Below are 12722 nucleotides of genomic sequence, written 5' to 3'. Positions count from 1 at the left end.
GTTTGACTGTGTGCTTTGTCTCAAGCTTCTGGGGATGGGATGTGGAGGTGGAGGAGGTGTGAAGAGGGGCAGGGAACCCTATCCTGAAACACTGTTCCTTCCACAGCCCTAAAGGGATGGAGGTGGGTAAAGAAGGCCTTGCAGCAGAAATGCGAAATCACCTGCACCAGGGGTTTCCTGCCCTATCCCCTGCCCCTTTTGCAGATCCTCTTAAGCATCCTCACTTATACTCCATTTTGTTTGTTTATATGTGTTACAGGCAATGACTGTGATCTCTTCGTAGTGAGTTTGGGTTCTCTAATTGGGGAGATGAAATTGGTCTGGCTCTGGAAGGAACTCCCTCAAGAGAACTGAGAAAGTTCAGTGTACCCACTTTATTCTACTTGGTACCTTTATTTAAGTGTTTGCATTGAGACCTTGTTGCCTGAATATACTCTGATGAGACTGGATGATAAAGTGAGACGTGACATCACTCTTCAATGGCTTTTTCAGACAGGAAATGAGGGAGGCCAGTCCAGCACAACCCTTAGGTTCAATTCACTGTGGCAGTTGCAGGGGGGAAAGAATAAGATCATTGGTACATCCTGTGGTCTTGTCAAGAACCTTGAGATATTCCATAGGAAAACCTCTGAGATGGGATATGGCAGAGGAAAGGCATTTCGGGGAGGGGGGGGGCGGCATTCAGGCTAGAGTCAGATGCCCTGGATCTGGAGTCGACTTCTTGCTTATTTCACTATCTGTACCTCTCTTCCCTCCCCTGCCCACCCAAGGAAGGGAATTACAACTACTAAGTCAATGGTCTTTTCTCCTTTCTTTACCTCAACATCTGTGCAGCATTTGAAACTTTCAACCATCCTCTCTCCCAGATGTTCTGTCTGATTCTCCTCCTATCTGAATGCTCTTCCTCAGGTTCCTTGGCTAGTTTTTCAGCCATAAACCTGCCTTCTAAATCTTCTGTCCAGAGTCCAAAATTGTTTTATGATCTCTTCTCTTCTCTCTCCACACACTAACTGGGTGCCTTCTGGAGTTCAATGGTTCAATTATAATCTCTATGCAGGTGACTCACACCACTACAGCACCAACTCATCTCTCTCCTGAGCTCTATTTTCAAATCTAATAAAACTTTTGAATATTTTAAACTGAATATAAATAAATTATATATGATAAACAAGCAAATAAATATATCCTCAAAGATCTCTCAAATTCAACATATCCAAAACAAAACTCATTATCTTCCCCTTCTGCTAAATCACCCTTTTTGAAAATTCTATATTTGAGTCATATAGCAACACCATCTTTCCAGTCCTCCAGGTTCACAGAGTGTTATCTTCAGCTCCTCACTCAGGTTCCAAATGTCAGCATTTCTATCTCCACAGTATCTCTTGTATCCATGTCCTTATCCGTCCTCACCAGAAGGAACAATGATAAATAATATCAAAGAAATATTGACCAATTAAAAAAAAAAAGAATTAGAAACAAAGTTGAAGAATGACTAAATAAATTATAGTATGTGACTGTAATGTAAACCAAACATATTTTGGTTGAAGCAGACAAAGTTAATTTATTAAAGTCCATTTAGCATAGGGGTTGGTGTGGCCCCAAGAATATAGCTGTGTGTTTTCAGTTCCATCAATTTTCTGCCCTTTTCACTTCAGTTTTCTAGGGACAGGAATACACCTCTTGCAATGATCCTCTGAACTCCACACTAGCAACTTGAGATTCTTGGGGCCCACCCTCATTCATTCTATTTTTTTAATGAACAAGAAAGATAAAAATAAGAGATACAATATCAATACCTTCATAAAGGTGGAGGTCCAAAAGTGTACATATTTTGCACATATTTTTGGTCTTATTCAATGTATTGTTAGTTGTACTAATTTTTTCATCTTTTTTTTCCTGTCTGAAAAATACTATTACATAGGATGGCTCTTTGAGAAGGACAGGAAGAAGAATACTGGGGGAAATTATGGTGATATAAAAGACACTTAAAAATATTTATTTTAGGGGAAAACAGCCAGGCCAGCTACAACTTCCCCCTCAGGATTCTTGGATTACCCTAATGTAACTCTTCTCCATTGCCATCTGCTCAATTCTCCATTATTTATGGTTCTACTTTAAAAAAAAAAAAAAAAACCCACGTCCATTTGTATTAGTTACTACAAGTAATTACAAGCACACTAACTGCCCCCGCTAGGCCTGCCCCCAACTCAGGGACAGCAATCCCCAGTCTTAGCCTCTTAGGAAGGACCCCAACCCAGGAGGAAGGGCAGACATTGGGGTGAAGGTTCTGGAAGATACAACATTCTCCTCTGCCCAAGATGCTTGGGCCAGGGAGGCTGGAGAAGAATTTGAACCTGGGGGACACTGACATGGCTGGGGCACAAGAATAGGTAATCATGGCTAAGAAGACAGGAAAAAATAATGATAAATGTTGGAACACTAATGTATTGTTGGTGGAGTTGTGGACTGATCCAAACATTCTAGAGTTTGAAACTATGCCTAAAGGGCTATCAAACTATTTATACCCTTTGATCTAGCAGCGTCGGGTCTGTTTCCCAAAGAGAGCATTAAAAAGAAAAAAGAACCCACATGTGCAAAAATGTTTATGGCAGCCCTTTTTGTAGTGGCAAGAAACTGGAAACTGAGTGGATGCCCATCAGTTGGGGAATAACTGAATAAGTTATGAATGTAATTGAATATAATTGTTCTATAAAAAATTATCAGCAGACTGATTTCAAAGAGGCCTGGACTACATGAACTGATGCTAAGTGAAGTGAGCAGAATCAGGAAATCATTGTACACGGCAACAACAACATTATACGATGATCCACTGTGATAGATTTGGCTCTTTTCAACAATGAGGTGATTCAGGACAATTCCAATAGACTGTTTACAGAGAGAGGACTGTGGGGATTGAATGTGGATCATGTCATTAGTATTTTCATCTTTTATGTTGTTTGCTTGCTTTTTTCCTTTCTTTCTCATTTTTCCCCTTTTGATCTGATTTTTTTTTTTTGTATAGCATGATGAATATGGAAATATGTTTGGAAGAATTTCACATGTTTAACCTATATTGGAGATGTCTAGAGAAGAAGGGAAGGAAGAAGGGAGGGAGAAAAATTTGAAACACAAAAGTTTTGCAAGAGTGAATGTTGAAAACTATCTTTGCCTGTATTTGGGAAAAATAAAAAGCTATTATTATTTTTAAAAAGAGAATAGCCAATCATTCAATTGAGAAAAGATCAGAGTGGGGAAGTTCCACTGTGGACTCATCATCTGAGTCCCATATTTGAAGCAGAGGCTGGGAGGTGGACATAGAAGTGAGGAATGAACCAGTTACTGACTTTTACTTTTGTCTGGGCCAGGAATCAATAATAAAAGCCCTGGGGTTCTGAGGTCCAGAATGAAGAGCTAGAAGATTGGTATCTATCACCCAGGTGTCATAGGCTGGGAGGTCTGAAGATAAGACATTGCCATAGCAGAAATGGAGAGCATGAAGTTGCTCATCATCTGTTTGGTATCTTCAGAGTTTTGATAGTTCACAAAACTGATAAAGGAACAATAGGCAGCAATCCAGACACAGCACTTCAACATGAGGTCTTAAGGGCTGAGGATCATTCCCAGAAGGTTTATGTAGTCCAGAGTGGGATATTCCAAAGTCGGGATGTTCTCTATGGCTGGAAACTTGTACCTAGGATCACAAAGGTGATATTTCAAAGCCCAGGGAGCAGAATCAACAAATAGATATTTTTGGAATCACTTTCCTTTCCTAAATCTCTAAGCACAGGGAACAAGTTGTGAAGGAGGCTTTCCCAACCTGGGATCTATAAAAGCTGGGATCAGAAAACTCAAAAAATCGAGCCAAGAAAAACAGCTTTTCAACACAGATTCTTCAAGCACAGGGAAGACACCTAACCAATTTGCCTAACTCCGATCTTTAAGTGCAGGCTGAGGAGTCTAGGGAAATAATTTTCCCTCATAGGATTTCTAAGTGCAGGTTGCAGATATGGAGTGTTTGGAAATCTGAGTCTGGGAGGCGGAGGCAGGGCTGGTTTTTCACCTGAGCACCCTGCTGGGCCAGGGATAGACATACTGTTTGAGGACATTGCCTGGCAGAGTCTTTCTACTTCTCTATTCCAGTTACTAGTACTCTAGATCTAATTTACCACTTAACATCAATGAACTTTTACCAAGCTGGCTTGAAAGATTTTAGTAAAGAACAAAAGGACAAACATTTCATTTGTTAACAAGCAAATTAGAGGAGCAGGGAAGGGAATATCTTTTATAACTACAGAGAAGGGAGGAATACTTTTACCCAAAAAAGCTTCTAGAGAGGTACACAGGAAATAAAATGAACAGTTTTGATATGACAAAAATTGAAAAAATTTTTGCACACAAAAAAAGTCAATGCAGGTAAAATTATAAGGAAAATAGTTAACTGGGTATTTCCCTGTTTTTCCCCAAACTTCCCCAAAATGTATTTGATTATGGCCTGCTATACAAGATATATAGGAAATTAATACAAGTGTGTAAGAACAAGAGTCATTCCTCAATGGTAATTTAATAAAGGATCTAAGCAGAGCATTTTCTTTTTCTTTTCTTCTCAACAGTATTTTATTTTTCCAAATATATGTAAAGATAGTTATTAATATTCATTTTTGTAGGATTTGGGGTTCCAATTTTTTCCTCCCTTCTTTATATCTCCTTCCCCAAGGTAGAAAGTAATCTGATATATCGGTTGTGCATTTACGATTATTTTAAATATATTTCCATATTAGTTGTGCTATGAAAGAAAAATCATAACAAAAGTGGAAAACCATGAGAAAGAAAAAGAAAACAACAACAACAAAAGGTAAAAATGGTATGCTTTGATCGACATTCAGTCTCTATAGTTCTCCCCCTGGATGTGGATGGCATTTTCCATCCCAAATCTATTGAAATTCTTTGAATCACCATGCTGCTAAGAGTTAAGTCTATCCTAGTTGATTATCACATAATCTTGCTGTTACTGTGCTCAATGTTTTCCTGGTTCTCCTCATTTCACTCAGCATCAGATCAGGGAAGTCTTTCCAGGCTTTTCTGAAATCAGCTTGCCTATCATATCTTATAGAATGATAATATTCCATTACATTCATATTCTATAACTTATCCAGTCATTCCCCAATTGATGGACCTCCACTCAATTTCCAATTTCTTGCCATTACAAAAAAAAACAAAAAACAAAAACAAAAAAACAAAAAACTACTACACACATTTTTTTTGCACATGTGGGTCTATTTGCCTCTTTTATGATCTTTTTGGGATATAGACCTGAGTCTATAGTGACATTACTGGATCAAAGGGCATGCACAATTTGTTAGTCCTTTGAGCATAGCTCCAGATTGTTCTCCAGAATGATTGGATAAGTTCACAATTCCACCAAGAAGGGATTAATGTCCCAGTTTTCCCACATCCCTCCAACATTTATCATTCTCTTTTCCTGTCATCTTAGCCAATCTGTAAGTTGTGAAATGGTACCTCAGAGTTTTCTTTACTTGTATTTCTCTAATCAATAGTGATTTAGAGCATTTTTTTATATGATTATAAATGGCTTTAATTTCTTCATCTGAAAATTGTCTAAAATAGACCATTTTCAAAAGAAAGACAAGATAAACAATCATGAATATATGAAAAATATTCCAAAGCATTAATAATAAGAAAAATAAAAAATGAAATAGCTGAATTTCTACCTCCCAGCTTTTCAATTGGGAAAGATTGACCAAAAAAGGATAAGGTAAAGACAATTGTAGGAGGAATTGTGGAAGAACTAACAAACTGAAGTACTCTTGATGGAGTTGTGAAAGTAGTCTTTCTATTCTGGAAAGTAATTTGTAATTATATCCCAAAAGTCACATTCTTTGAACCCCATTTTTTCCACTATCTTTCCCAATTAGAAGACTGAGAGGTTCACTTTCATTAAAAAAAAAAAAAAAAAATTAAAAAAAAACCAACCCACTTAATTTGATCTTTCCATGTCCATTAGATACATCCCAAATGTCTCCAATCTTTTGTGACTAAATTCCCTGAGAAATCCATTTACTTTTCTACTTCCTTTTCTTCACTCTTGTCTCAACTCTTTCCAATTTGGCTTCTGACTTTATTTTGCAACCTTTAACAGATACTTCTCTATCCAAAATTAGTGATCTCTTATTGCCAAATGTAATGGCCTTTTTTCAATTTTTATCTTTCTCGAACTTGGATATGTCCAATTTAAGAAGTTTATAAGACATCTAGTTTGACAGTCTGCATTACTAGGATTGATCCTATTAATCACCCTTTTCTCCTTGATATTCTCTTCTCTTTAGGTTTTCCTAGACAGAATATTATTTTATCTTCACAATCCTCCTACCCACCTGATAATTCCTCCTTAGTCTCCTTTGCTAGGTATAAAAAAAGGGTATTCCTTTGGTAGGTATTTATTCAGATAATTTTATTAATGCTCCATATCAGAGGCCATTATCTTAGAATAAAGTCTGAATGCATGGCAACCTGGCTATGCAAACCCTTGCTCTATGATGGGGGAGTGGGGCATTAGGGCCATAGAGGAAACAACATAAGGGATCTGTGTTCCATTTCCCTAAGTCATTGAGAGGCTCATGTCCAGAGGACAGATTGACAAAAATGGGTGAGGCCGGAAACCCAGCCCAGTCCTTTGCCTCCTGTAATATCTCCCAAGTAACCTCACCCATACATGACTTAGGAGATACTTACAGATACTAGATATTTCTAGACTATCACTCCCTGGGGGGAGGGGGGGGTAGCTAGGTGGGGAAGTTAAGATAACAAAGTCAAAACTCCCAAGTAGCTCCAAGGGTAGAGCCCTCACATCCTCTTAGGCTCTTTTGCATATTTATGTTCTATATTCTCTTCCAAAATAACCTTTTTGCCAGAGTGCATTTTGGGAGTGGGAAAGAGGGTTCTCTCAGATGTCTGTGTGTATGCAGCCCAACTTGGTAAACCCCCCACATCGGGTTCATGGTAGTTGGCCATCCCTAGAACAAAGGAGGAAGATATCTAATATGTTGACTAGAGACAAAACTCTCAGATTGGTGGAAGGGAGAATATAGGGAGCTGGGAGGTTTGTAATGAAACTTTATACAGCTAGAGGATCAGGAAATCATTGTATACTTCAACAACAATACTATATGATGATCAATCTGATGGATGTGGCCCTCTTCAACAATGAGATGAACCAAATCAATTCCAATAGAGCAGTAATGAATTGAACCAGCTACACCCAGCAAAAGAACTCTGGGAGATGAGTGTGAACCACTACATGGAATTGCCAATCCCTCTAATTTTGTCCGCCTGCATTTTGGATTTACTTCACAGGCTAATTGTACACTATTTCAAAGTCTGATTCTTTTTGTACAGCAAAACAACTGTTTGGACATGTATACATATATTGTTTTTAACATATATAACATGTATTGGTCAACCTGCCATCTGGGGGGGGGGAAGGAGGGGAAAAATTAGAACAAAAGGTTTGGCAATTGTCAATGTTGTAAAATTACTCATGCTTATATCTGGTAAATAAAAACTATTAAAATATGAAAAAAGAAAAGAAAAGAAAAAAAGAAACTTTATACAGCTAGCTGGTCCACCAAAGGCCTACCTGCTGGAAGATTGTTGATCCACCCCCCAACACTTCACCATTAAATGACCTTAAATTAGTTACTTCTGTTGGGGGACATCTGTTTCTCCTTCTTATAAAATGAGAAGGCTCAATTGGATTAGGTCCTCTCCATTTCTGACATTACATGTTCCTTTCCAGATCTACTATTCTCTATTCTAAGGCCCCTTATAAATACTACAGCAGCATGGTAAGATGGCAAGAGAACTTGGAGTGAGAAGATGTTAGTCCCCACTCAAGTACTTATTAATCATGTGACTTTGGGCAGATCTTTTAATGTCTCTGAGATACAATTTCTGCATCAACAAAAAGGAAATAATAATGCCTGTCCTAAAACAAAGCTTATATCCATTGACTGCAGATTAGCTAAATAAATTATAATGTTGTATGAATGTAATAAAATGTGGCTGTTATGTAAAAAGCAACAAATAGGGATATGATTAAATAAATAAAGGAATAAAGGAAATAAATAAAGGAAAGCATGAAAGGACTCAAGTAAATTGATACAAAATCAAGTTAAGTAGAACCAGAAAAACAATATAAACAATGACCATAGCAATATAAATGGAAAACAACAATAAAACAATCAAAATGGAATGTTATAAAATTACATTGATTAGGCCTGACCAAAAAATGCATCTCATTTTTTTGTTGCAGAAGTGTGAAATTATGGAACACAGCAAATAACAACATGTATTGATTAGTTTTGCTGGTCCAGCAGGAGTTCAGAGCAAAGATCAAAGCACTGTCTCTGTTTGTGTCTCTTTCTCTTTCTCCCTGTCTCTCTGTAACTCTGCCCTCTGAGTCTCTCTCGCTCTCTCTTCTCACCTTTGTTTCTCTGTCTCTGTCTCTCTCTCTCCCCCATCCTGTCTCTCTATGTCTCTCTGTGTGCTTCCCTGTCCCGACCTCTCTGTCTCTGTCTCTCTCGTTCTCTCTTCTCTGTCTCTGTATGTCTCTCCACTACTATCTGAGGAATGGTACAGAAAAGGAATGGGATGAAGTAGAATAGTAGGGGATAATAATGGAATTGGGGAAGAGAAATGAATTTTATGGAGATGGGATTGGAAAAGATGGGGACAAGGATAGAATGGTTTGTAACAGGAGTAGAATAGGTTGGGATGTGAATACGATGGGGATACAAATTGATTTGGGCGGTAAATGGGGAGGAACAAGCAGTTAGTTAGTTAACAAGCATCTGTTAAGTGCCTACAATGTGACAGATATTGTGCTGAGCCCTGGGGATAAGAAGACAAAAATAATCCCTGATCTCAAGAAGCTCACAATATATTAGGAAAGACAGCACATAAACAATTATGGACAAACAAGATACATACAGTATAGGTAGAAGGTAATATCAGAGGGAAAATACTAGCATTAAGGGGGACTGGAAAATGAGCAGAAAACAAGATTTTCACTGAGACCAGAAGGAAAACAGAAAGTGGCAATGAGGAAAGAAAGCATTTCAGGCCTGGGATACAAAGTTGGGAGTTGGACTGTCCTCCGTGAGGGACAGCAAGGAAACCAACGTCAGGAGCAGAAGGGAGGAAAGTCAAGATGGGTCATTTCTAGAAGAGGAAGAAGTAAACTTCTGTCCATACTTAGTAGATAGAGCATTGGAGTTGGAGTCAAAGATAAGTTAAAATTCAGTCATACTCTTGCTAGCTGTGTGACCCTTGGGAGACACTTAAATGGTCTCCTCGGTTTTCTTATCTGCAAAAATGAGAATAATAATAATAACATCATGTTATTATTATAAGAGAAAAATATAATAATGGCATTTACCTCCCAGGGTTGTTATGAGGATTAACTGTTTTTTTGCAAAACTTTAAGCGCTATATTAACACTAATAATCATCCTCACTATTACAATTGCTGTTGTTACTACAGTTCCACAATCCGAGTTTGCGAGGTAAGGGATGGGAGGGCGATATACAGGTTAGGGATTCCGGGCTGATGCTGAGTTTGCACAGGTGATCTGGCCCAGGCGGGAATGCAGCGCCCCCTGTTGCGGAGACTCGGCCTCGCACCACCTGGGCTGGTGACTGCACGATCCGTGCCAGCCAATGAGCTCCACCTCCTCAGTGCCAAGTCTGGGACATGCCATCCTCGGTGAACCCCTGACAGACAGACGTGGGAAAGAAGGATGGCTCTGTCCGCGGCAGACAAGTGCAACGTGAGAGAATTCTGGGAAAAACTGGGTGAGAACACCAAGGTGTACGGCACTGAAGCCCTGGTGAGGTGAGGCAGCAGCCAGCACGTGAATCCGCCACTTCCCCTGGGACCCCTCCTTTCTCCCCGCTCCCCAGCCTCTGGGAAGCCAACCGCGTTCTCGCGTCGCCGCCGCCTCTCGGAAGCCGCTGGCGATCCCTTCCTCCCCGGCCGGCTCTCCATCCTTTGCCCCTCTCCCGGGTCCCACCCGAGAGAACCTTCAGCCTGCCCTCCTTTTTGGTTGGCAGGACCTTTCTTTGTTTCCCCGAAACCAAGACCTACTTCCCCCACTTTGACCTCTCCCGGGGCTCCCGCCAGGTTCAGGCCCATGGCAAGAAGGTGGCGGACGCACTGACTCTGGCCGTCAGCCACCTGGATGACTTGCCAGCCTCCCTTTCATCCCTGAGCGAGCTCCACGCCCACAGACTCAAGGTGGATCCCATCAACTTCAAAGTGAGTGGAGACCCCGGGCGGGGGCGGGGGGGAGCTGGATCTAGGGAGAAGTCGGGCTTTGCCCGTCATCCAACTAGGTCAACTGTCCCCAAGTGCGTCCCGGCGCAGTTGGAGAGGTCGTGGGTGAGAGCTGAGCCAGTGAAAGGGGGAGAGGTTCGGTCCAGAATTCGGGGCTAGTGGCGTCCAAGAACCGGGCCCCCACAAAGATCCGCCCCGGTCTGATTCTGCACCGCCCCTTCTCTCCCCAGCTCCTGTCTCACTGCTTGCTCGTGACCCTGGCGAGGCACCATCCAGGCAACTTGAACCCCGAGGTGCACGCTTCTCTGGACAAGTTCCTGAGTTACGTGGCCTCCGTGTTAACGTCCAAGTACCGTTAGGCTGTAGGGGACCGCCAGAGCGCGATGTCGGCGGCTCCCTCCGCCAGTTGTGATACACGTGAAACTTAAAATAAAGGCGAAATCTATGGCAACCTAGCTGTGTGCGCTGGAGCTTTGCGTTGGGGAGCATCTGTTCACAACTGCAGCCCCTTCCCCAGCTCCAGAGAAAGCTGAGCTGTCTGAGTGACTACACCTAGATCCTGACACAGGGGAGAGGTCTCTGGCAGGGCTGAAGGGCTGCTGTCTAGCCCTCCTTCCCAACCTCAGAGAGTGCAAAACCTCTCCCATCGATTTTCCTGCCTCGGTTTATCGTTTCAATGGTTTTGATTTTTATTCATATATTTTGCTCTTCCATACTAATCATTTCTGGATATAATTCCACCCACCCACCCCAGTCACTCCTTGTAAAGAAACAAACGAAAAGAGAGAAAACAATTCAATGAATTAATGAGCACATCAACATCCATAGAACCCCCACACTCACTCATCCTCATAAAGAGAGGGAGAGGCATTTTCTTATTTTCCCAAGCTGCAGCATTCAGTTCAGTTTTGCTGTAATTTGTATTTTTCACCATTTACATTGCTAGAACCATTTTGCACATATATTGTTTTCCTGCAGCCTCAGAACCCAGAGTCATTCACGAAACACCCCACTCTCAATCTCCCTCTCTATCTTCATTCTTCTTGGGTGTTAGGACAATGTGCTTTTGAACCCAAACCTGGGGAGACAGTCTGGTACACAGATGCCAGTAACCCTCTCCTGTCCCTCCAGAAACTGGGGCTTCTGGATGGGCAATAAGTTTTAGGGCCACCATTGAAACCCTAGCCAGGCCCAAAGGGGCTTGGGTTTGAGAATAGGACCTTGGGAGATTAATCAACGTGCTGCATCTGGATGAGTTCAAGAGTTTGGGCCCTGGTCGGGCAGAATTTGTGGGCCCAGCCCCAGGAAAGAGTTATCCCCACAACCAGCCTGGGTCTGGCTCCAGATTAGGAGGCATGTGGTCACACCTCTGCCTTTGTCTCACTAACTCAACTCTAACCTATCCTTCAACACCTCCCTCCCCTCTCTTATCACACTATCACAGGCCCTTTAACTTCTAAAACCATCTTGGGCCCAGAGCCCAAGGTCACTATTCTCCCTAGACTTAGTGCCCCCCAACTCCCACAGATCCTAACATCCTGCCCTTATTGCCCTCCTGAAAGGACCCTCATCCCTCCTTAATGCCCAATGTCCTGAGGAGCACTCCTGAATTTCTGTCCTCACATCCCACCCAGAAATGCCATAACCTGCAGTCAAATCCTACTTCTGACATAATACCTTTGTGACCTTGAGCAAATCTATGGACCTCAGTTTTCTCATTTGTAAAGCATAGGAGTTGAACTAGATAACCCTTAAGGTCCTTTCCAATTCTGAGTTTAAGATCCAAGGTCTTTGTAGCCCAGTACCTGGATGTTACCTGGCAGTGACATCAGGGGTAAGTATCTGAGTCATCATCTTCTGATAACTTTATGTGCTAAAGATCCCAGAAGGGAAAGACAGCTTTTGTCCTCTCTCTCCATCAGCCCAATCCCGGGACTGCCTCCCACCTAGTTCAGAATGGTCTGAAAGAATCTGACAGGTGTGAGGAATGCAGGTTTGGTTTTTTTGTTTGTTTGTTTGTTTTGGGGGGGAGTTAATTAAACATGCCTGCAAATATATCTAAACCCAAAAATATTTATAGCAGCATTTTTTTGTGATAGCAAAGAAAGGGTAACTCCCCATTGTTTGGGGAGTAGTTAAATAAATGGTAGTATATGAATATAATGAAATAATATTGTGCTGCAAGAAATAAGATGTGTAATGAATACAGAGACACATGGGAAGATCTATACGAACATAATGCAGGATGAAGAAAACAGAATCAAGAAGATACTATGTACCCTAAATACAAGAATAAAATGTGAAGAAGCACAAGAGAATAATTTGTGCACTCTTTCTATCACAGGGACATTATGAGGAAAGCACATTGTATA

The 12722-nt window shown here is 41.2% G+C and overlaps 1 protein-coding gene across 1 annotated transcript; it reads left to right on the top strand.

Moving 5' to 3' along the window:
• Nucleotides 1–9641: 9641 nt before the first annotated feature.
• LOC141549848 (hemoglobin subunit alpha-like) lies at nucleotides 9642–10805 on the top strand. Its single transcript, XM_074279835.1, has 3 exons — nucleotides 9642–9909; nucleotides 10128–10332; nucleotides 10581–10805. The coding sequence occupies exons 1-3, from the start codon at nucleotides 9815–9817 to the stop codon at nucleotides 10707–10709; spliced, it is 429 nt and encodes a 142-aa protein (XP_074135936.1). The 5' UTR covers nucleotides 9642–9814; the 3' UTR covers nucleotides 10710–10805.
• The last annotated feature ends 1917 nt before the right edge of the window (nucleotides 10806–12722 follow it).

Source organism: Sminthopsis crassicaudata, chromosome 1 (assembly GCF_048593235.1).
Source record: "Sminthopsis crassicaudata isolate SCR6 chromosome 1, ASM4859323v1, whole genome shotgun sequence".
NCBI lineage: Eukaryota > Metazoa > Chordata > Mammalia > Dasyuromorphia > Dasyuridae > Sminthopsis > Sminthopsis crassicaudata.
This window is presented reverse-complemented; position numbering and strand designations above follow the sequence as displayed.